The sequence below is a fragment of the Sinocyclocheilus rhinocerous genome, unplaced genomic scaffold (assembly GCF_001515625.1).
Source record: "Sinocyclocheilus rhinocerous isolate Xijiao unplaced genomic scaffold, SAMN03320098_v1.1 scaffold184, whole genome shotgun sequence".
Taxonomy (NCBI): Eukaryota; Metazoa; Chordata; class Actinopteri; order Cypriniformes; family Cyprinidae; genus Sinocyclocheilus; species Sinocyclocheilus rhinocerous.
This window is the reverse complement of record NW_015659717.1, coordinates 324,534-349,600: the sequence shown is the minus strand read 5'-3', so window position 1 is coordinate 349,600 and position 25,067 is coordinate 324,534. Positions and strand designations below refer to the sequence as shown.

The following is a 25,067-nucleotide window of genomic DNA, read 5'->3' as shown; positions in this document are numbered from 1 at the left end:
TGCTGATGACACTCAACTCTACCTCTCATTCCATCCTGATGATCCGACGATAGCTGCTCGCATCTCAGCTTGTCTAACAGACATTTCTTGCTGGATGAAGGACCATCACCTTCAACTCAACCTTGCCAAGACAGAACTGCTTGTGGTTCCATCAAACCCATCGTTTCATCACAATTTCACCATCGAGTTAGGCACATTAACCATAACTCCTTCAAAAACAGCCAGAAACCTTGGAGTTATGATTGATGATCAGCTGACTTTCTCAGACCACATTGCTAAAACTGTCCGGTCCTGCAGATTTGCTTTATTCAACATCAAGAAGATCAGGCCCTTTCTTTCGGAACATGCTTCACAACTCCTTGTTCAAGCTCTTGTTCTGTCCAGGCTGGACTATTGTAATGCTCTCTTGGCAGGTCTTTCAGCAGTTCTATCAAACCTTTACAATTAATCCAGAATGTGGCTGCAAGATTATTTTTTTAATGAGCCGAAAAGCTCATTCACATTCACAAATGCACGTCACACCTCTGTTTATCAATTTGCACTGGCTACCAATAGCTGCTCGCATAAAATTCAAGGCAATGTTTGCCTACAAAACCACCACTGGCTCTGCAACCCTTTACCTTTTATTACTTCATTACTTATTTCATTACTTCAGACTTATGTGCCCTCTAGAAGCTTGCGTTCTGCAAGTGAACGGCGCATAATTGTGCCATCCCAAAGAGGCACAAAATCACTTTCACAGACTTTTACATTAAATCCTTTTACACTTGCACTCTATATATTTATTAACTGCTTGTTTTCTTAAAAAAGGCCTCTAACACTAGTTTGCTCTATTCTTTTTCTATTCTATACGTTTTATTTTTATTATATAATTTTAAAAAAAAGACCTTGCTACGTGTGCTGTGTTAGGCTAACTGAGACTTATATCACTTGCGTATCATTTCTCTTTTGTTGATCTTGATTGCTTCCATTGTCCTCATTTGTAAGTCGCTTTGGATAAAAGTGTCTGCTAAATGACTAACTGTAAATGTAATTGTAATTAGTTGGTATGAAGAAACCAGTCCATACCTTGAGGGAGAGGTCTCTGCTTTTATCCCAGACTTGCTGAATGAGGGTGGGTTGGCCGTTGCCCATATCATACAGGTCAGCCCGGACTCGATCGTACACATACAGCAGATAGTGAGTGTCAGCCTGAGCGTACTTTAACATCTCATCCGGCAACGGTCTACAGACACACAACACACACTAGTATTACCACAATGACTGTTACAGCTATCAGACAAATGGGTCTTGAGTTCATTTTTGTCTTACATAATGAGATTAGATCAATGAGGAATGAATGTCTGTGCTAAATGTATTGAGCGCTGGGATTACCGTATCCTCCAGTCTGCCAGCTGGTAGCGTTTATCAGAGTTCACATTGCAGTAGACTTTCAGGAGATGGTCAAGGGAGTTTCGGCCGAGGTTTAGGCAACGCGCAGCATGATGGGTGTCGAACATGTTGACCACATAAAGACCAAAGTCCTTTTGTAGCCACTCGATGTCAGAGTCAGCACCGTGAAACACCTGCAGGAACAACACGTGATGCATGCAACAAACAACATGAACCACAGTAATCATCAAATGGCATTCACAGCACATTTAATATCCATAATGTAACATTTTTATTAATGAAAATGAACCTTCAGCTGGACTTGAAAATGTAAGGTGGGACATTAATTTGTTTGATGGATGAAGCTTGTTGGGCTATGATATGTTTTGTTTTGTTTTCTTTACCACACATCCAGCCTTAGTTACATCAGCACAAGTCATTTTGGAGGTGAATGATTTATTACACATAAGGGATTATTAGTAAAAAGAGCAAATTTAATTTTAGGCAACCGCCAAAATTCAGCCTACAGCTACAGTATTATTTTAAGAACTACAGTATTATTTTATATCTTGCATAAACGCATAAACCCGTGTTGTTTTAATAATTGTGATACTAATATAGCTTTTTTTTTTTTGATTTTTAATTTGTATTTTAATTTTAGTTAGTTTTAGTAATTTTGTTTTGTTTTTCAATTTTTTACATTTATTTTTCATTTTTTAACTTTTTTTTAATATGTCAATATAGTTTTTCATTTTTATTTCAGTTTTACCTAGTTATTTTAGTACATTAATTTAATCTAAATGAAAATGAGTAATGCTACCTGGCAACTAAAAAATAAAAAAAGTTGTAAGTGTCTGTGTGTACGTGCGTGCGCATGTATGTATGTATGTATATGTATATATATATATATATATTAGGGGTGTAACGGTTCACAAAATTCACGGTTTGGTTTGATACGACACAGTGGTGTCACGGTTTGGTTTGGTTGGGGGGGTAATTGGTTACGTCGCAATGTTGGAAATATTTCTGTTTTAAACCATGAAGGCAAGCCAATGGATATCGCACAAGCAATGTGTAAACTTTGTGCAAGAGTTATGCCGGTGAACGTCTTAATCTCAGTCAATTCACTATAAGCAGAAAGTGAAAGTAAAAACGGAATGACGGAGCTTTCTGCATCTGACGCCGCATATTCTCTCAGAGACAACGAGAAAACTTCAACATATGCTGATAACGGTAGAGCAGTTAATGTTTATTTCACTTTAAGCATCAAAAATATTTTTATGGTTTATTTTAGTTTCATTCACACACACACAAATCTAAGTGGGTAAATCTATTAGAGGAGCATAGTATTAAAGTCAATCACCTTCACGATGGCAGGGTCGGTGAAAGTCTCGTTCAAGATATACATTTCACTGCGCAGCTCCAGCGTGTCGATGATGAAATCCTCCTCTCGTGTTGATATCTGCATCAGACACGTGATTCCCAGAAAGCTTCTGTAGGAATGATGCTGTAAACAGAGAATTTGTACGAATTAAACACCTAAAGTGATACACGACTAAACAGCATCATGAAAACCTGAAGCAGTCATACCTCCAGGTCCACAGCGAACTCAGACATCTTGGCTAACTTCTCATTCAACGCAACAAGGTCATCTAAAGTGTTGATAAATTGACAAGTGGACTCGGCAAGAGATTTATACATCTAAAACACAAAGAAAATATATCAATGATTGAAAACACTCATCACAGTTCCTGAAAAGAAGACAGGATGATTACGACATTTACCTGGACATCAGGTTTACACTTCAGACTCTCTGGCATGACCAGATGATCCAATTCATATTGATAAGGGTGAGAAAACCTGGGAAACAGCATTACAATCCATTTAAAACAAGACTAATATTAAACACGGATGTAAAATAACTAACAAACACACAATGGACCTCTTTAAACAGAACGAATCACATAAATCTGGTCTTACATGTCGTCCACATGCTCTTTTGTTCTCTGCTGATGGATAAAATCAGCCAATGCAGCAGGAACATCCAAATCCTCCGGTCTCTCCTTACGAATGTGTTTGTTGGCAAAATCTAGTTATACATTTGATTACAATTTAGTATTTGAACACATTACTATTTTTTAAATGGAATTATTATTTAATATTAAAATTATTTGAACTACCATTAAATTACATTGAAATTTATTTTTAATGTATATTATTTATCTTTTAAAAATTATATTAGTATTAAACATTACTATTTTTAATTAAATTACTATTTAACATAAAAACGATTTCAACTCATTTGAATAACATTAAAACTATTTTTGTTATTTCTATATTTTTTTTTCAGTGCTGGGCAACGATTAATGTTGATCGCATCCAAAATAAAAGTTTTTGTTTATATAATGGGTGTACTGTGTATATTTATTATGTATATATTGAAATTTATTTTTAATGTATATTATTTATCTTTTTAAAATTATATTAGTATTAAACATTACTATTTTTAATTAAATTACTATTTAACATAAAAACGATTTCAACTCATTTGAATAACATTTTTGTTATTTCTATATTTTTTTTTCAGTGCTGGGCAACGATTAATGTTGATCGCATCCAAAATAAAAGTTTTTGTTTATATAATGGGTGTACTGTGTATATTTATTATGTATATATAAAGACAGACACATGCAGTATATATTTTGAAACTATTTACATGTATATACATGTATATATTTACATTCATATAATTTATATTACATATAAATATATTTAATATATAAACATAGCATTTTTCTTAAATATACACATGCACGTGTGTGTATTTATATATACACAGGACACATACATATATTATGTAAACTAAAAAAATTTATTATGGATGCGATTAATCGTGATTAATTGTTACCCTGCACTATTTTTATATATATATATATATATAATTGCCTGGACCTCCAGATACTGTACTTCTACTAAATGTTAGCAATATAAATATTAGCAATAGTGCTGTCAAATGATTAATCGCATCCGTGATTAATCACATCCAAAATAAAAGTGTGTTTACATAATATATGTATGTGTACTGTGCTTATTTATTATGTATATATAAATACACACACATACAGTATATATTTTGAACATATTTACATGTTTACACATTTATATATTCATATTCTTATATTTTATATTATATATAAATATATTTCATATATAAACATAGCATATTTTTCTTAAATATACACATGCATGTGTTTGTGTGTATTTATATATACATAATAAATATACACAGTATACACACATATATTATTAAAACAACAACTTTTATTTTGGATGCGATTAATCGTTTGACAGCACTAATTACAAAGGCTGTGAAAATTTGAAAAAAAATGATGTCAGTCACCGAGGGTTTCTTAACACACTCACATGATGGCAGAGGTTTAACTGCATTGGGTTTGCTGAAAATTTTGGAGACAAACGGAGTGTTGCTGTTATCCACTTTCTCCTTGAACTTGAGCTGTGGCCGCTGAATGTTTTTAGCGTGTAGAAGGTGAAAGGTCTCCTCCCTGCGCTCTCCTCCCTGCAGGAGAAGAAAAGCTGCCATCATGCCAGAACCGGTTCCTCAGTGACCAGCCAGACTTTATCAAAAGATGTGATCAAGTTAAACTAATCTCTCTCCAACAAGGATGAGCTGAGAAACTAACCCTGCGATTCCAGCTGGACACGACGATCTTTGGCGGCTGATATCCTGCAGGCATCACCGGCTGCTGGGTGCGACTCACACCAGAGGCCTCGTCCAGGAGGATGCCCTGAACACAGATCACACTGCATTTAGAAATGTCACACATGTGACAGGACAGAAGACAGACTTGCAGCGCGAGACTAGAAGAATTTTGTAATTCCTACAGGCACAACAAAATGACTTCATATGGTGTTGACTAAAAGCCTGCCCACACCAAGAATGATAACTATACTGAAAATGCTATATAGGCATCCTGTATATTAATAGCTCACTCTGCTTTTATAGTAGGGGTGGGCGATATGACCAAAATCTTGTATCACGATATGAGTAATTTTATCACAATAACGATATATCACGATATAGTTAATTTTTTTTTCCTTTTAATACGGTTTTAATGATATTAAAATCTTTCATACCATAGAAATTTCATAATCCTTGTCACCAATGTCGATATCAAAATAATACAAGAAAATAAAAAAAATAAAAAAACTCAAGCTCACTGGAGATAAATAAACAGTCAGTGATGAAATAAGAACAAGAAACTAACTACAAGCAATAGGACAATAAACTACAATAAATAAGAAATACATTAAATTAATCTATATATCCATATATATACAGTATAGGCATAATTATTAGCATTATCATTATTTATTTATTTATTTTCTTCTAATTCTAGTTACAGAATAAGAGAGATTTTCTCTCACTGTTGTTTGATTAACATGAATGGCAGACAGGACGAATATTGGACAGCTTCCCCCTTTAAGACCGAAGTCCGGATCCAATATACTGTTACACATGCGCTTTCTCTCGCAACTGTTTACGTTCCCTTAAGACCTAAATGGCTGTGTTTATGAGGCTACTTGCAAAGCCGGGCATTTGGATGCATATAAGTGTTTATCGTTCAAAGCCAATAAAGCGGCAAAAATGCTCACGAGCTCTATTAGCAGCTGATGCTCGGCTTACGCATTCCTCTCACACAGAAACAGAGACAGCACACGCATATAGCTCTGTTTGTGTTTCAACGGCCTAAAATCAGTCGTTTTAAACTGCAGTGCTTAAAAACGCGTGCAAACATTCACTAGATGACATCACAATGGCAAATTCACTGATCTATATAAAGATGAACGTAGATCAGTGGGCAAGATGAGAACTTAGATAAGGTTTGTCCAAGAAGTTGCTATATTTGTCCATAAACTTTTGAAAAAAAGTCTCAAAAGGGGCGGGTAAGTCGCTAAATCTAGCTACAAAGTAGCTAATGCATGTAAGACTGCCGTCATTCAAATGATGAAAAAGTATTGCCGTAAACAATGTATTTTGCGGCACCACGAAATAAACAATAGAGCATAATATGAAACGATAGACTTAATTTCGTCCATCCGATATATATCGTCATATCGCCCAGCCCTACTTTATATTGCCTGCTGCTTTAAATGCTCAAGTTTTTTTAAAAGCCAGGTGGATTCTGATTGGCTGTGAATGTTTTAATCATTCATCAGTGTGGGCTTTACTGTTCTCATAGAACTAGAACAATTATTAAAACTTGATAGTTACCGTTATCATTCTTGGTGCGAATGGGCTTGATGGACAGACATATACAGACAAAGCAGAAGACCTGGGGCCAGCTGCATAAACTTAGCGTCTATGTTAAGACCGTGTCTTAAGAACCAGTTTGACCAACTAGCAGTTAACCAAGGGGTAATCAGTCTTATATTTTGGATTCAGCTTAGACTAATCTACGTTTTTATGTAATCGAATTTTACAAATTTTGACCAGTCTTAAAGAACAAAATTAGATGACTAACTTTTAAGACTAGTTTAAACCTTTTATGCAACCGGCCCCTGAAGCTTGAATCTCAGTGGTGTCACAGTGTAAGCCTCGTACCACTTTCTCGAGGATGGCATCGTTTGAGTCCACCACCAGGTCAAACCTGTCCTCCAGCCCAGTCAGTCTGTTCCTGTCTCTCATGTGAGACCGACAGCCATGATGCTGCATTATCTGGCTCATACTGTCAGAGAAATATACACAGATATTAGAACAATAAGGCTCCAGTTACAACATAATGAACCCTAATACTATAATAATAATAATAATAAGGAAGCATTTATTCATGTTTCATACATGCAATGTCTAAGAGGCCAAACTGAAGTTGTTTTTCTTGCAGAACTTTGCAGGATTGACTTTAATTTCGGTTTATAGTCCTATATAAGAAAATCCAGTATGATATAATTGGAATACTTTCTTGCTACTGGCCAATTAGCTATTGTATAGAAGTATCAGTATAGATGTATATTGTGTTCTTATAGATTGAATAGATTCTTATATCCCAGATAAGCATTCCCTTTATTATCTTTTCATTAATATACAGTGTATAATTATCTTATATTATAAATTATACTGGCCCTATTGTGAGCTAGCATCTCAAATGTAGGCATGTGTTATGTTTGAATCCTATAAGAACATTCCAGTTAGGACTGGCTGCAGATTCCAAATTCCTATAGGACTGTTTAACAAACCGGGTTTTCTGTTTAATAGCTTTAAACCTTATTAGGACCAAGAAAAGAAAATCTAATGAACACAATGTGTTGTATTAGCATCACGTCTCCATCTGATGGATCTCCATCACGTTTTAATTCAGATTATAGATAGATAGATAGATAGATAGATACTGCTCCCAATCTCTAGAATATAGAAAATAACTTTTACTGTACCTTCTGGTCACATTGCAAGAAAGTGAAGTTTTTTTTCACAATATTTTTCTTGTTTTCCAGCACAAATCTCTAAGGTTTCTCAAATCAAGATACGTTTACTTGAGAAACACAACGACATAAGTCTTGTTCTCTGTAAAATTGTTGAAAAGGAAGTGAGATTATGATTAAAAATACTAAGTATCAGTCAATGAGCTTAGAAAAATCAACTTTAAAGGGAAAACAACTTTTCATACCCCACTGACAGATATTTGTTTGTTTTAAACATAATTTGGTTCAATTTCTCAGAAAGAAAACGTGCTTCATCTTCATTTTTCAACTCAAGTAAGAAAATGCACCTTGATTTAAGGACGTTTAAATATTTGTATTGGGGGGAAAAAACTGAGGAAGACATACATTTTTAGGCATTATATACAACATTCAATGCCATGACCTTAAGACTTTCTGCTCTGATTTTATTTGTGGAAGGGCAAATTAAGACTAAAAAAATTATAATAAGCAGAAACCATGAACATTGTTTTTAATTCATACCTTGATTTTCTGTATATGTTCCATGAACCCATGTATAAAATGTCAAATTGTAAATCTACTTTGTGATTTATATCACAAGAGTTAGCCATTAAAACACCCATATGATATTAATGAGTGTATCATGGTGCAGTACGTGAGTAAGGCTGTTTTACCAGTGTAAGAGCTGGTCTCCCTGTGAAGCGCAGAACTGCTGGAAGGCAGGGAAGCTGCGGTACAGATCAAACTCATCCCCGGCTGCTGGAAGAGCTGCAGACGCTTTCGTGGCAGAGACCACCGCTCCCAGACCGTGCTGTCAAACACACACACCAGCGAACAGCTATTCAGCTACATCTCAAACCGCACTGCGTTTGCACACATGACTGCTGTATGTTAGTTAGTTACAGCGCTGACAACGAAATTCACTCATTGAAACGATCCACCGACCTTGACAAATGCATCGACATCCTTAAAACCCGGACAAAACTCCGATTCCTCCCCTGTTTCTTCAGATGGTGAAGAATGATCACTCGGTTTAACAGTGGCAGCCCTACTCGAGGAGGCAGCCATATTGAAAACATTAAATCGCGAAGATTGAAGCCTCGTGAGAATACCTCTTCTTCTGTGCCAACACGCGTGTCAACGCCAGCCAATATCGCCACCTGGAGGACAGTCTTACATTTAGTCATTTAGATTTAGCAGACGCTTTTATCCAAAGCGACTTACAAATGAGGACAATAAAAACAGTCAAAACTAACATATAAGTGCAAATGACAAGTCTCGGTTAGCCTAACGCAGTACACGTAGCAAGGTGTGTGTGTGTGTGTGTGTGTGTATATATGTGTGTGTATAATATATACACACACACACACACACACACAAAGAAAAACAAGTAGATAGAATAGAAAAAATAGAAAGCTAGTGTTTGTTTTGTTTTGTTTTTTTAAATAAAAAAAAGAAGATAAATATAGATAAAGTACAATTAAAATAGAATAGAAAGTGCTAGACTTTCAAAGTGTTTTGTTACACTTGGCTACCAGCACCTCTACTGTGAAAAGACAGAGCAACTCTTCGACATAATTTTTTGAAAAGTACCTTCAAAGGGGTCTATTCAGTTTTTATAGAACTGCATCCGACTGAAGACATGGAGGCAAATGTTGACATGAAAAAAGCGGCCTATACTGATTCAGATATTAATGAAATAAAGCGATAATTGTGCATAATTAATCTTCGCATTGAATGAAAATGACTATCATTTAGGCATTTAAAAAGCACTACTTGATCCTTCTAAATATGTCAGACTTGAGCCAGCACACACTGATTCAAGGCCGTAGCCATGTTGTAATGGTCTTTTTATAGGAATTAAAGATTCAAAACGGTGAAATCTGGGGGGAAGGTTCATATATGCATTACAGGATATTACTGTTGTTTCTTTTACATTTCTATCATAAAACAGTTGTTAAATGTAAAATATTTAGCTACATCTTAGCTACGTCACGCTGGAACCGGTGGCGTCACGCTGGAACCGGTGGCTTCTTTTCCAAATATATATGTAAGAATTATCGTTTCGAATAATTCATATACCCCGTTAATATGTTTCTAATATAATTCAATACCGATGTTGACACTTTTTTCTTCTATACAGCCTCCGGAGTGCATTCATTTCGCATTGCCATTTGTGGAAAGGCTTTTCCTTTTTTACTTGGGATATGTTTTGCTTAGATTTGTCAGTCATAAAGATGAACAACCTACAAGACACAAAATATTCTTTATTAATCTTATTATTTTATTAACAAAATTCTATCTATCTATCTATCTATCTATCTATCTATATCAAAGTTTGTTTACAAATTGTACTCATCTAGTTAGCCTACTTTGTTACTGTCTGGAATACTTGACTCTGATTCGTGCTCATGTTGTCTCTCCGCGGTCTCTAAAAGTAAAATAATCTTGTATATATTACATGAATATCAGAACTGCAGCAAAACACGAGTAAACGGGAAATCAGAATCTGTCAGGATCCTCGTGGACAGTGGCGTCATCAGCGTTCTGTTCGCTGATTGGTTGTCAGTGTATGAGCCGTTGATACGAGCAGCACACTTCAGCTAGCACGCCTAGAGCTACTTCCTAAAAGCGTCGGTCTGATCTCAACCTGAGCAGATGAACCGAGCTCTTGAGTATCAAACAGACTCACGGTGAACGAGGACCTTAGGTGCCACACGAGTGAGCAAACAGCGCCCGCGCACATCAGGTGGGTAACGTTAATCATAACTCAGCTACATGAGCTAGTGTGCTGTTTGTAATGTTCTCCAGTGTGTTTGTGCAGTGTCATGATGAGTGTCTGATATTTACATCACTCCAGGGTGCTATTGTATACAGTCTCATTCATCTGTGATCCTGCTTTAAGTCGTATTTCAGTCACTTCCCTTTTCTCACCAGTACAAAGTCCGAGTAATGACATGTGTATATGCTTTTTTAAATAATATAAACTTGATGTTATCATGTACAGTAATCGTTGATATAATCGTTTAATGATAAAGTCTGCAGTAAAGCAAAATCATGTATCAGAAAATTAGTATGTCCCTGAAAATCCATATTTCTTGTAACTGTCATGCTGTTGGCATGAAGCATATGACAACAGTGTGTTTCCTTCTCATTGTAGATTTTCTGCCATGTCTGTCAAACGGGAGGACGTCCTGAAGGATGAAAATCTGATCACAAATATAGAGGAGGTAGCAAAAGACACAGCACTTTTACATGGGGTGTTGATGAGGACCAAAGAAACGCCAAACTCTCCTGAAGTAAGAGCACATCACTGTATTGTGTGCCTGGAAGAAATGTCCTTTAGACATTAACAAGCACTGCTGATCTAAACCACAAAACCCACCAAGAGCTTTTTTTTGCTTTTGGGGCAGGAAAGGTTGTCTTGGGGAACCCATTTGCATTCCTGGATAATATTTATAATGTATAGATATAGATAGGGCTGGGCAATATAAGCTTCCTCTATAAAATTCTAACAAAAGTTTAATAAAAGGTCAATATAATGTTTATGCACTATGCAAATAAAAACCAGTCACACTGGTGCCAACGTTCTGTTGTGTATGAGAAACATTAAAGCTACTGTCAAATGTGCATTTCTAAGAGGCAAAACGTGTTGTATTAATTTGTGAAATGTTTACCTGTTTGTTAAAGGGGTCATATGATGCTTTTTTAAAGATCATTATTTTGTGTATTTGGTGTAACAGAATATGTTGACATGCTTTAATGTTCAAAAAACACATTATTTTTCAAATACTGTACATTATTGTAGGTCCTCTATGCCCCGCCTCTCTCAAACGCTTCGTTTTCTACAAAGCCCCCTCCTTTGACAAGCGCAGTCTGCTCTGATTGGCCAGCTAACCCAGTGCATTGTGATTGGCCGAAAACTGCAAGCACGCGTCGGAAATGTAACGCCCCTTACCATAATCGTGAGCTTCATCTTTCAAAATAAATGTAAAGACAGAGCCCGAAAGGGGAACAGAGTCTCGTGACAGACACAGTGATGAAGCTGGTATGTGTTTGCAGTACACAAGCCACGGTTAAGACAACTGACTCCACTTTGATCTCTCTCTCTCTCACTCTCTCTCTCTCTCTCACACACACACACACACGCACGATGCGCAAAACTCCGCATTTGAACAGTCAATAGCAAATACTTAAACTAATAACAAAACAGTAGCTGATTCAGAAGCGCCAGATTGTCATAGCAAAGTCAGAATTACCTCCTCTCCTAGGTTCATGAAACGGTTGTCCATAAAATGCATTGCTGTTCTGTTGTAAGTACTCTTAAAGATTCCTAAATGCATCTACTTTCGGAAGGCCAAATAAAGTGCTTTTGCTTTCGCCTAGAAACACACAGCGTCTCCCTGACATGCTGCTTCAACACTAACTGCGGTTACTGAAACCACGCCTTCTTTCTTTGCGTGCACATTTGGGCGCATTATGCAAATATTTCCACATAGTGAGGTAGATATGTGGGGGCGTGTTGGAACGAGCCGTTTTAGGGGGGCGTGGCAGAGTCTTAACTTTGATAAAGAATATCTCTTTGGTTTTGAGACTTTAGTCTTTGCAACTTCAGGGATCTTATCTATGCACAATCAGCTTGTAACACTCCAAAGAGAAAGGAAAACTTGAAATCGCATCATATGACCCCTTTAAGTGTTTGTCATGATAAAGAGTACTCTGATGATGATAAAACCCACAATTAACTCTGGTTTCTACAACTTCATTCAAGCACAAATCTGCCTTTAAACCTTAAAGAAATAATGAGTTGACGTCAGAAATGGCTAACTTTCACAAAAATTTACAAAGAAACGGCAAGTAACATTGAATGCAGTGTGAAATTTTAAAATAGAATGTCTTATTGTGAAATGTACTCTAATGATCTTTTATTTAAAATGCTGTACCCTACAGGAAAAGCCCCTGGTGGCACTGTAGACCTAACCCAGATTTAAGACATCTAGCCAAGACTCTTAGATATCCATTAATTAACCACAGTGTAAGTACACATTGGTACATCTAGAGCTGTAATATTTCTGTAACTACACACATGTAACAACCCTCCGAATGGTTTGTGTAAGTACAAATGTGTAACAGGACATATATAACTACATTTTGTAACAACAATATGTATAAGAGTAATTGGAACAATTTGATCCAGGGGGTGGAGATGGGTAGGTTTAGGGGAAGTGTTGTTACCAATGTCCTGTTACACATTTGTACTTACACAAACCATTCAGTGGGTTGTTACATGTGTGTAGTTACACAAACATTACAGCTGTAGATACTATGTACCAATGTGTACTTACACTGTGGTTACATACTATGTACACATCTAGTTACTATGTAAGTACACCGGTATTAGGGACACTTAATATAATGTGGGACCCAATATGGTGATAGAAATACTAACCAACATCTAGTCACAGAGGTGCAGTTAATTCACAGTCACGTCTGGAATTCTGTCTGTCCTACGGCCATGTTTTGTTTCTGGATTATGGAGAGTTAGTTCTGCCCCGTTGAGTCAACACTGGGCAGAAACCCGTGGCTCAAAGAATCAGGAGTGACTGAAGGGTTTTGATCGTGTACATGCATGTCAAATAACTGTCCATTTGTTCACAGGTGGCGAGTTATGCACCGTTCACGTTGTTTCCCACACCGGTGCCCACAGTACTCTTTCATCAGGCTCTGGCAGTACAGACACATTTTAACCGACTGGTGGACCGGGTCAGCCAGAATCCTGGCTTCCTAGAGGAAACTCTGGCCAGGTAGGAAAAGATTGCACTATTGCAGGGTTTCCCAAACTAGGGAACAAAAATTTTGGCTGACAAAAATATTTGGGAATCCCCTACCCTAATGAATTGCAAGTTAACTTCATTGAGTGTCCTTTGAGTGTCTTATTGCCTTATGTTGTACATTTTAATGGTGAAATTTGTAATTTTTTATATTAAAATATGGTCTTTTCTACCAGCTTAATATGCAGAGACAAAACATTTGGGACTATCTGTCTGTCCAACCAATGGGAGATTGTTTGGGAATCTTTTATTCTATCAGTATTTTTGCCATTCCATTTAGTGGCACTAGAGGCATCAAAATGACACCTTTAATTCAAACTTTATTAATAAATTTGGTGTGATCTTATCTAAATAAATGTTGTTGTTTTTTCTTTTTCAACAGCACCATCAAAGTTGACAATTTTACAGCAAGACTTTTCAACATATACAAACAAGTTCAGCATGAACATCATCCCCAGGTATAATGATTTACCAGTAGTTTGTTTATTAATTCAAAATGGCATGTTACACATTAGTTAGGAACATTTACTTCACTGTTCGTGTTCTATTATACACTATCGTTCAAAAGATTTTGAAAGAAATGAATACTGTTTTTCAGCAAGGAAGAATTAAATTGATCAAAAGTGACAGTAAAGACATTTATAACGTTACGAAAGATTGCAATTTCAAATAAATGCTGTTCTGTTGAACGTTCTATTCATCAAAGAATCCTGAAGAAATGCCAGTTTCCACAAATATATTAAGCAGCACAACTGTTTTCAACATTGATAATAACAAATGTTTATTGAGCAGGAGATCAGTATATTAGAATGATTTCTGAAGGATCATGTGACACTGAAGACTGGAGTAATGATGCTGAAAATTCAGCTTTACCATCACAGGAATAAATTACATTAAAAACATATTTTAAATTGTATTACACATTTTTTATAATATACAAGATACTAATTTCAAAAACATTTTTCAAAAGAATCCTAAACTGATAACGGTAGTGACATGTACAGTATCAACAGTGCGTCTCCTCTTCCATGAAGTACAGCTGACTACTTATAAATGTAATATTAATGCTATTGTGTAGGTTATTAAGACACATTTGCTTAAACTATAGCTCATATCTTCCCCAAGTCAATAGTGCTGGGCTTGAATCGCTCAGACTACATGTTGGACCACAGTCCAGACGGTGGGACGTCTTTGAAGCAGATTGAAATCAACACTATTGCTGCAAGTTTTGGTGGTCTTGCGTCACGGACACCAGATGTCCATCGGTAAGTCTGAGCTAAATGCTAAATTTAAAGCTCCAAACAGCACTGGTTCATCACTGAAGTACTGGATGATGTTTAGTATATAAAGGTTAAGGTTTCTCATTTCTGCAAGGCACATTCTGAAGGTCGCAAACCTGCCAGAGGAGTGTAATAATGTGCTCGACAACAACCCAGCAGCAGGTCTGGCCAGAGGTTTGGCCAAAGCCTGGGAGCTCTATGGATCTGAGAGGTGTGTTTTAAAATGGTATCTGCTACTGTTTTGGCAAAGCTGAATTCTCAGAGACTTTGGAACTGTTTTGTACTTATAGTTGATAGGTTGTATCAAATTGAATTGTGAAAGTTAGTGTTGTAGGCACTTGATGCTTTTAAGTGTTTACTTTGTAATTGAAATGATAAAGTGGTCATTTCTTCATGTTGTCCCTTGCAGGGCAGTGGTTATGTTTCTGGTCGAGGACGTTCAGAGGAATATTTATGACCATCGATATGTTGAGAATGAGCTGTGGAAAAGGTACAGTAAGTAGTCTGATAGTTTAGCTATAGTCAGGATTCAGTGTCAAGTTATTTTACATTAGTTACTATGTAATTACTATGTAACTACATGAATGTTATGAGCAACATGTATGTAATTCTGTTATTACTAACACATCTTTATTAGTGGTGTTTGTGAAGCAAAAGCATCTCTGTTACTATTTCTTCCAAACAAGAGCTTATGGGGTAACACTTTTTTTTAAGGTGTCCTTGTTACACATGTTACATGAACTTACTATTATAATAACAATACATTATGCATAATAACATGCAAGTAACCCTAAGCCAAACCCTAATCCTAACCCTAACTATATAGTAAGTACATGTAGTTCATTAATATTTCTCAGTATAATTACACTGTAACAAGGACATCTTAAAATAAAGTGTAACCTAGTGCTGGGCGGTATTACCAAAAATTTCTATCACGGTATTTTTCAGAATGATACCGGTTTCACGGTACATGACGGTATTTTTTATGTTGCGTTCAGAACGTTGTTTAAGCGACATACACCGGTATTGCGGTATTTTAAAAATTCATATATATTCATATGGGTATACCGCCCAGCACTAGTGTAACCACTTATGGGGACTTGTGATAATCTGTTCTTTTACATGTGCAGAAATATTCCTGTAATAAGAAGACAGTTTGAAGATGTTTGCAGAACTGGATCCCTGGATGAGAGCAAGAGGCTCTTTGTGTGAGTGTTTATGATTTACACATTTCCCATCCGTGTAACACACTAATATTAGCATTGTGGAATACTAGGAAATGACAGCAATGTTCAGTCATTACCTGACTATTTTTTTACATTTAAAATGTACACAAAGGCCTTATTTTTCTATTCAACCTGCAGAGATGGTCGTGAGGTCGCCATTGTCTACTTCCGTAACGGATACATGCCCCAAAACTACACCTCAGAGAAGGTGAGGACACATCTTTCCCATAGTCTTCTCAGAAATGATCAGTTTTAGGTGTTTGCTGGGAATGAAAGTCATAACCTGATGCATGTTTCAGAGCTGGGAGGCCCGTCTGATGATGGAGCGCTCTCTGGCTGTGAAGTGTCCAGACATCAGTACCCATCTCTCCGGTACTAAGAAGGTGCAGCAGGAATTGGCCCGGCGGGGGGTTCTGGAGCGCTTCTTCCCTGACGAACCTGAAACAGTTGCTCAGATTCGGGCCACTTTCGCTGGGCTGTACACCCTGGACATGGTAGAGGAACAACATTGTTAACTGGGGTGCTGAATCCTGCTTGAGGAGATATACCCTACGATTAGATTTACGATTATACCTTACGATTAACTCTAATGAAGCACTTGAAACAAACTCAAGGGTTACACAGGAATCACCATCATAATCACACTAGACTTTAAGCATGCACAATTTCTACAGACACTTGGAAGTCAATGGAATGGAAAGTGTAGTGTGACTTTCCCTTAAAGGGATAGTTTACCCAAAAAAATTAAAATTACCCCATTATTTACTCACCGTCAAGTAGTGCTGTCAAACGATTAATCGCAATTAATCGCATCCAAAATAAGTTTTTGTTTACATAATATATGTGAGTGGACTGTGTATATTTTCTATGTATATAATATAAATACACACACATGCATGTATATATTTAAGAAAAATATGTTACGTTTATATATTAAATATATTTATATATGATATAAATTATATGAATATAATATAGACATGAAAATACATGTAAATATTTTCAAAATATATGCTGGATGTGTGTGTATTTATATATACATAATAAATATACACAGAACACATACATTATGTAAACAAAAACATTTATTTTGGATGCGATTAATCGTTTGACAGCACTACCGTCAAGCCATCCTAGGTGTATATGACTTTCTTCTTTCAGACAAATGCAATCAGAGTTATATTAAAATATGTTCTGAACTTCTGGCTCTTCCAAGGTTTATAATGGCAGTGAATGGCTGTTGAGATTTTGAAGCCCAGAAAAGTGCATCCATCCATCACAAAAAGTGCTCCACACAGCTCCGGGGGGTTAATAAAAGCCTTCTGAAGTGAATCAATGCATTTGTGTAAGAAAAATATCCATATTTAAAACTTTATAAACCGTAATCTCTAGCTTCCGCTAAATGTCGTACACACGTTCACAAGAGAGTGGCGTTTCAGCGGATGATATGATAGGCGTAGCGTAAGCTCCGGCGATGAGAATATGCTAGTTATACATTACATTATAACATTGTCATTCTAAAACTATTCCAAGAGTTTTCATGATTGAAATATGAACAATCCACATGAATGAAACCATTGTCAAGCTGCTTGTTGCCTATTTTTTGGCTGATTGTCGGCCAAATAATAGCATAGAGAGCACATGAAAATGATGTATTCTGCTAATTATTATTTTATTAGAATTATTTCCTAATTCTATTTTCATTTTTATTTATTTCAGTTTGTGGGAAAAAATAAATATTTTCATTGAAAAAAAAAAAATTCATTTTAGTTATAGTGTATGATAATCTTGGTAGAGCACTAAACTTCAGAAAGACTGAACATCATAAGCAGGATTGAGCACCACTGTTGAAACTAAAATATATAATATATATATTTTTTGAAATGGGTTTTAAATGGTCAACCTGTCTTTCCACAGGGAGAAGAAGGTGATAAAACAGTAGCAATGGCTTTGGCCAATCCAGACCGGTATGTGCTGAAGCCTCAGAGGGAGGGAGGTGGTGAGTATCACTAGTCATGTCCTGTGTTGTGTACACACATACAAATCACAAACACTTGCTCAAAGATTTCCTACTGTATGCCACAGGTAACAACATTTACGGCAGTGAGATCTGTGAAGTGCTAGAGAACCTGAAGAACTCCACTGAGAGGACGGCTTACATCCTGATGGACAAGATCCAGCCCGTCCCGGTCCAGAACTACCTGCTCAGGTCCGGAGCTCCTCTGAGACTGAACTCTTGTCTGAGTGAACTGGGCGTGTTCGGAGCGTATGTCAGGTGCGATCATTTCTAGCAGATCTTTAACAAAACCTCTGCTTTTATTGTACAAGCATACCTAAAATTCACTGCATTACAGAATATAACTGCAAATTTTTCCACACACAGGAAAGGCAAAGACATGGTGTTTAATGAGTGCGTGGGCTCCACACAGCTCCGGGGGGTTAATAAAAGCCTTCTGAAGTGAATCAATGCAGTTGTGTAAGAAAAATATCCATATTTAAAACTTTATAAACCGTAATCTCTAGCTTCCGCTAAATGTCGTACACACGTTCACAAGAGAGTGGCGTTTCAGCGGATGATATGATAGGCGTAGCGTAAGCTCCGGCGATGAGAATATGCTAGTCTCACGAGAACCAAGAACCTTGCTTCTCCTCTTGGCTTATATCTAAATCCCCCAACATATACTGTGTATATATATATATTTTTTATTTTTTTTACAAATCCTCGTTTTGTACTTATAATTCATGACCAGTATTTTGTTTAGCTCTCTCCTTTATGCTTCCGCGTTCGTCACTTCTCACCTGAGTTTACGCTACGCCGATATCCTATGTCTTCCGCAGAGTATGCCAAGTAGCTAGTCTGCCAAGACCAAATACATTACATTATAACATTGTCATTCTAAAACTATTCAGTGTTTTCATGATTGAAATATGAACAATCCACATGAAACCATTGTCAAGCTGCTTGTTGCCTATTTTTTTGCTGATTGTCGGCCAAATAATAGCATAGAGAGCACATGAAAATGATGTATTCTGCTAATTATTATTTTATTAGAATTATTTCCTAATTCTATTTTCATTTTTATTTATTTCAGTTTGTGGAAAAATATATTTTCATTTAAAAAAATTGTTTTAATTTTAGTTATAGTGTATGATAATCTTGGTAGAGCACTAAACTTCAGAAAGACTGAACATCATAAGCAGGATTGAGCACCACTGTTGAAACTAAAATATATAATATATATATTTTTTGAAATGGGTTTTAAATGGTCAACCTGTCTTTCCACAGGGAGAAGAAGGTGATAAAACAGTAGCAATGGCTTTGGCCAATCCAGACCGGTATGTGCTGAAGCCTCAGAGGGAGGGAGGTGGTGAGTATCACTAGTCATGTCCTGTGTTGTGTACACACATACAAATCACAAACACTTGCTCAAAGATTTCCTACTGTATGCCACAGGTAACAACATTTACGGCAGTGAGATCTGTGAAGTGCTAGAGAACCTGAAGAACTCCACTGAGAGGACGGCTTACATCCTGATGGACAAGATCCAGCCCGTCCCGGTCCAGAACTACCTGCTCAGGTCCGGAGCTCCTCTGAGACTGAACTCTTGTCTGAGTGAACTGGGCGTGTTCGGAGCGTATGTCAGGTGCGATCATTTCTAGCAGATCTTTAATAAAACCTCTGCTTTTATTGTACAAGCATACCTAAAATTCACTGCATTACAGAATATAACTGCAAATTTTTCCACACACAGGAAAGGCAAAGACATGGTGTTTAATGAGTGCGTGGGCCACCTGCTGAGGACCAAGAGCTCAGAGCATGCTGATGGGGGAGTGGCTGCAGGAGTAGCAGTACTGGACAACCCACTGCTGGTGTGAACTACAGCACCACCTACTGGACCATACGGCTGACGTCAGGGGAATTCATCATCCCTGTGATTGATTTTCTACCTGGCATCTGTTTTATCAAAGGTTTAGTGTGTTAAATATCTCCTACAGATGCAGTAATCAGTGGGGAGCACTTATGACTGAACTGTTCATTTCATGCACATTTTATACCTCATTCAAGGGTTAATCTGTTGAAGTGTGTGAGAAGTAATCATTGATGTTTTATAAAATAGATTTTTATTGTTGTTTTTTTGGTTACTTTAACTGGAAGTGGTTTTATTAAACTACACTGGTAGCCAACTTCCATGACCAGACACAATCAGAAAGTAGTTGTTATTTTTAATTAAATAAATGCAGCCCAAACCCCAAACTTTTGAGTGGTAGTGTATATTTACTGTGGAAACATTATGTAATTTCAATGAAATGTAAAAAGATGTTCAAGGACCATCTACTGGAGATTATTTTTTAGACATGCACTAACACACATAAAAACATAAACCTGCGCAAATAAAGTAAAAATCGAATTCCAATCAAACATCTTCCTGAAATCCACGTTTATTTCAATCTCCACATTACAGCCACAGAAATCACACTCATCACCAACCAACCAACCAAAAGTCAACACCAGAAACACCTCCATCCTCTTGTTCATTCACTCAACTCTAGACACGTCACTGTCAACTTCTGAAAAACTCTAATGGTTCCAATAAAGCAAGAAAGTACAAAGATGATACAAGACATGCATCAAATTTCAACCAATGAAAAAAGAAGAAATGGCTTGACACGATGACAAGACCTCAACAGTTTAAACAAGGCCAAAAGAGTTGTTCTGAAAAGAGAAATCGTATGAGCTGTATTGAATAGTAGGATTATTACGATGATGCTGAAACATTCTGAAAATGTTACAAAGAAAGAAAGTGGAGTCTCTACACATTTTCTTGGGTGTTTAGCTTAATATCCTGGCTGAAAAGCAACAGGCAGTCAGTGAAGTTAGATTAACGGGGAACAGATAGACAAAGGCTCAAACAAACTAATGTAAAATCATCTATCGGAATGTGCAGGGCAGAATGACGCAATGATCCACATAGTAACGTCCCTCCTGCCTCACAATAGTACATACTTCATGATGTACACACTCGCTTTTCCACAAAACAATGAAAACGCATCAATGCAAGCGCCAACTGAACATGAAAACTAAAGAAAAACACTGAGTGGTTCTAACTACTTGATATGAAAGAAAGTAAAAGAAACTTGTGTGAGACAACCGATAAAACGAACTCAGATTACAGGCGTTTCATTTAGTAGATTTTACATGCGTTGATGCTTCTTTTCCCCCGTCTCCCAAAAAAAGCCCAAAATATACAATGAATATATACACGTTATATTCACTACAGTGACATTTAACAACAAAAAGGCATTCTCGTATGGATTTTATATCATAGCAAAGCCATGAAAATTGATGAACGTATTTAAAGCATCACTGCCTGATTTTTGACGCCTAAAATCCCAATCTTCCCATGACTCTTTTCCTATGAAGAAAAAGCAATGTTGAACATAGGAAACGATCTTTATTTTACATCAAGTCTGAATGATAGTCACATGACAAGACGTCACATGCTGCGAGCCCCTAACCAACACGCCGCCGCAAAGTACCACCACGTAAGCTTATAGTAGCAGGGTCAGTAAAAAAGAAAAAAGACCCCATCCCTGACCCGATGAGAGAACCACGGCGGTCGGTCGCCAGACAACCATTAAGCACTTACTTTTTAAAAACTTCAATTTCTGCGTAAAAAAACGGTATATAAAAATATACGTTTTGTGCAGTACAAGTTAGTGCAATTATATTTTTTCCCTCTTGTTCTTCTCATTGGCACTTAGTGAAAGTTATGATCATGAGAGGGACGCTCTTTCCTTTCTGACCACTGGGAAAGAGAAGACAAAGCTGCTCTGAGCTGTGATTGGACAATATATTTTGATGAATTCGATCATTTGGCAATTACACACCTGCCCAATTGTTTCTTTGATTCCCATCATTAATGGTTAAACTGCTACATTTTTTGGGAGCTACATTTTGATTGCCAGTTTTGGATGATCTGATGAAAGCTTAAACATGATTTAATTCCCATACCTTGAAACAAAAAGCTACCAGCTTGGGTTGGAATTAGAGTTTCTTTTTTAAGGAATAATTTGACCCCAAAATAACAAATTTTAAAAAAAAAAATGCATTTTTAAATATTTCTTTATATACATACCTTAAAAGGATAGTGTACCCAAAAATCCCAATCATTCTTCATGATGTTTCATACCTGTATGACTTTTTTCTTTTGTGGATTGCAAAAGGAGATATTTTGATATTATCTCTAGTATTTCTGTCTGGTCATTTTGTCCATACAATGAAAGCCAATGGGGTCCAATGTTGTTTGTAAACCCCTCTAACTTCAATTGTATAGACAAAAAATACTTTTAAAATATCTTTTTATGTTTCACACAAGTCAAACAGGTTTGAAACGACATAAGGGTGAGTAAATGATGACAGAATGTTTATTTTGGGGTGAACTGTTCCTTTAAGATACAGATCACATTCAAATGTCCAATGACTGTCAGTGTTTCATGGGTTCACTGCAAAAAATTATATATGTATATATGTATATATATATATATATATATATATATATATACAGAGAGAGAGAGTCTTGATTTCCAGTACAAATATTTAAACACTCTTAAATTAAGATACATTTACTTAGATATCATGACTTATTTTCTGAAAACATATAACAAACGTAAGTGAGTTTATGCTTAAAACCAGAAGAAAAAAGTTTTTTTTTCTTGCTTTAAGCATAAACTCACTTAATTTTGATACATTTTTAAGAAAACAAGTCATTTTCATTCTCAAGCAGATGTATCTTGATGTTTAGGTATTTGTATACGAGACAAAAATACACAACAAATCTTTAGTTTTTTTAGCAGTGTAAGAGCTCAGAGCTGCTTCACTCATATTGAGAGGGTCAGATAGCACACCGTTTACATGAAGACATCACATGATCACCTCGATATGAAAAAAAAGCACAGTGGAAGACGTCTACACGTTATCAGAGCAAGCGTTTCCTTTACGTGAATAATACCCATATGCTGAACGAGAAGCAAATAATTCCTTAGGAAGCATAATGTTATGTGGGAAGGCGTGTTTGTGTGGAAAACACTCGATTTATGGATCACATTAGACTGGGATGACTTCCCTCGACAGCAGATTGACTTGTTAAATCCGAAGTGTGGCCAGTTAAAGTGCCTGCCATTGAATTAATACTGTGGACTGACAGGAATAAACCTCATAGCTTATGAAGAGGCAGTTGATCTGTGAGGGACAGAATAGTTTGGGTGCGTTAGCGCAGAGAGAGGCCAGTTTACATTCCTGCACTACAACTCCTCGCGCTGAAGTACACTAAAGGCTCTCTCCGAAAGGCTCATTCTTGTTTAGAGGTATTACTTTAGCAATATGTGTCGAAACGGTTCTTGACTATTTGCTAAAACGCTCAACGCGCCGATTGCGATGCAATGCTAAACTGTACTCCGCTTGATCAAAATCAAAATGGCCATTAAAAAGTGCTTGTAGGCAAAATGAAGCGGTAAGTCCAGAAACAGTTTGATTTGGAACAAAACCAAGTTGTTTGAAGCTTAAATGATGTCCGTATAAATTAATTTGAGTTGCTCGGTAAGTGCGGGAAGAGGGTTAACTGTTTAAAATACTCAACAATACCCATCAAAAATAGCTTACGGAGTTTTTAACAGTAAAAACTGCTATGTATAAAGTCTGCCACACTTAAAATCAGGAAAAATCGTTAGCTGTACTCCACAGAACGCACACAAAACATGAAAGTATAATAAACTGCCTGGAAAATCTGCTTTGAATGTTTTGTTTCTGGATTACTTAAGAAAAACTTCTTCTTGCCTTAATATGCAATGCAGCAAAAGCTTTTTTTCTCAATTCTTTTTCTCTTTTTTTTGCTTTTTATCAGGTTTTTTTTTCTGAATAAAAGTCTCAGTGTTCCACTATGGAAGCGGTAAGAAAAGAGCACCCCTTGTGGCCTGGAGGAATCAGCCACATGCCTCAGACGGACACATCTCAGCTCATGAAGTTCACTCAGAGTGTGCAGGAGACACCAGCGCTCAGTCCGTGGAACAGCCGCAATAAATGAGCACGTTTTGAAGTGGGGTAAAGGATAAAGCTCAGTCAGTGAAGCGCTGGCAGGCCTTCTTCCAGCGGCACGCTGTGCACCACAGGTCCCTCTTCTCCATGCCGTACACCTTTCGGCACTTCTTGGCGTCGCCACGCGGTTTCCTGGGAATGCATTTCACATAGTTTCCATTTTAGCTGTGATGCAAGGCTTTAAAAACATCTTAAACCAAGATCATCCAGGCAGCTTACCTGGTTCCAGTAGTGGGTTTGGAAGTGGAGGTGTTGGTGGTGTGTGTTTTGCTGACAGTGGTGTGGTTAACAGGCTGTCTCTTCTCACCGATGCTAACAGTGCGGATTTGAGTCATCGGGCCCTGCAAAAGCATTTTATGTTAAAGGTGATCTAAAGCTCAACCAAATACACAAAAGTTAAGACTTATTTACATCTCAGCTGGCACTTCTACCATTCAAAATTTGGAGTAAAGTAAGATTTTTTAATGGGGTCATATGATGCGATTTCAAGTTTTCCTTTCACTTTGGAGTGTTACAAGCTGTTCGTGAATAGATAAGATCCCTAAAGTTGCAAAGACTAAAGTCTCAAACCCAAAGAGATATTCTTTATAAAAGTTAAGACTCGTCCACGCCCTCCTAAAACGCCTCGTTTAAACACGCCCCCACATATCTACGTCACGATGTGGGAAGATTTACATAACACCGCCCAAATGTTAACTTTATGTTAACGTTGTTAACGTAACTTTTATTCTCGCTGTAGTATTGTTGCCGCCACCGACATATCGTGGAGACGCTGTGTGTTTCATTGTGAAAGCGAAACTACTTTGTTTGG

The 25,067-nt window shown here is 36.9% G+C and overlaps 3 protein-coding genes across 7 annotated transcripts in view; 1 reads left to right on the top strand and 2 right to left on the bottom strand.

Annotated features, from left to right (window-relative positions):
* Positions 1 to 8,912, bottom strand: part of LOC107724196 (exosome component 10-like) — a 14,377-nt gene extending 5,465 nt beyond the window's left edge. For both annotated transcript variants that reach the window (XM_016533022.1, XM_016533023.1), the window contains exons 1-11: positions 8,773 to 8,912; positions 8,502 to 8,638; positions 6,995 to 7,118; positions 5,073 to 5,177; positions 4,795 to 4,948; positions 3,352 to 3,460; positions 3,156 to 3,231; positions 2,962 to 3,072; positions 2,735 to 2,878; positions 1,375 to 1,565; positions 1,069 to 1,225 (exon numbers count right to left, since the gene is read on the bottom strand). In XM_016533022.1, coding sequence (XP_016388508.1) covers positions 1,069 to 1,225; positions 1,375 to 1,565; positions 2,735 to 2,878; positions 2,962 to 3,072; positions 3,156 to 3,231; positions 3,352 to 3,460; positions 4,795 to 4,948; positions 5,073 to 5,177; positions 6,995 to 7,118; positions 8,502 to 8,638; positions 8,773 to 8,895 — 1,431 coding nt within the window. In that variant the 5' untranslated portion in view covers positions 8,896 to 8,912. The remainder of the gene's footprint in view (positions 1 to 1,068; positions 1,226 to 1,374; positions 1,566 to 2,734; positions 2,879 to 2,961; positions 3,073 to 3,155; positions 3,232 to 3,351; positions 3,461 to 4,794; positions 4,949 to 5,072; positions 5,178 to 6,994; positions 7,119 to 8,501; positions 8,639 to 8,772) is intronic.
* Positions 8,913 to 10,308: 1,396 nt separating this feature from the next.
* On the top strand, positions 10,309 to 20,369 carry gss (glutathione synthetase). 3 transcript variants are annotated; one of them, XM_016533031.1, is made up of 13 exons: positions 10,309 to 10,558; positions 10,986 to 11,126; positions 13,486 to 13,631; positions 14,041 to 14,116; positions 14,784 to 14,923; positions 15,033 to 15,149; positions 15,348 to 15,428; positions 16,069 to 16,146; positions 16,303 to 16,372; positions 16,464 to 16,658; positions 18,082 to 18,163; positions 18,250 to 18,439; positions 19,917 to 20,369. In XM_016533031.1, exons 2-13 carry the CDS (start codon positions 10,998 to 11,000, stop codon positions 20,038 to 20,040), a joined length of 1,428 nt encoding a protein of 475 aa, XP_016388517.1. In that variant the 5' UTR covers positions 10,309 to 10,558; positions 10,986 to 10,997; the 3' UTR covers positions 20,041 to 20,369. The 3 variants fall into 3 exon arrangements, with proteins under 3 accessions (XP_016388517.1, XP_016388515.1, XP_016388516.1); XM_016533029.1 differs by having other exon boundaries at positions 10,309 to 10,576; positions 10,988 to 11,126; XM_016533030.1 differs by lacking the exon at positions 10,309 to 10,558 and adding an exon at positions 10,567 to 10,579 and having other exon boundaries at positions 10,991 to 11,126.
* A 2,563-nt stretch (positions 20,370 to 22,932) lies between these two features.
* LOC107724195 (zinc finger protein 704-like) overlaps positions 22,933 to 25,067 on the bottom strand; it is a 67,935-nt gene continuing 65,800 nt past the window's right edge. The window contains exons 8-9 of one of the 2 annotated variants that reach the window (XM_016533020.1): positions 24,476 to 24,597; positions 22,933 to 24,388 (exon numbers count right to left, since the gene is read on the bottom strand). In XM_016533020.1, the coding sequence (XP_016388506.1) occupies positions 24,277 to 24,388; positions 24,476 to 24,597 (234 nt within the window). In that variant the 3' untranslated portion in view covers positions 22,933 to 24,276. The remainder of the gene's footprint in view (positions 24,389 to 24,475; positions 24,598 to 25,067) is intronic. The other variant, XM_016533021.1, reaches the window with a different exon arrangement.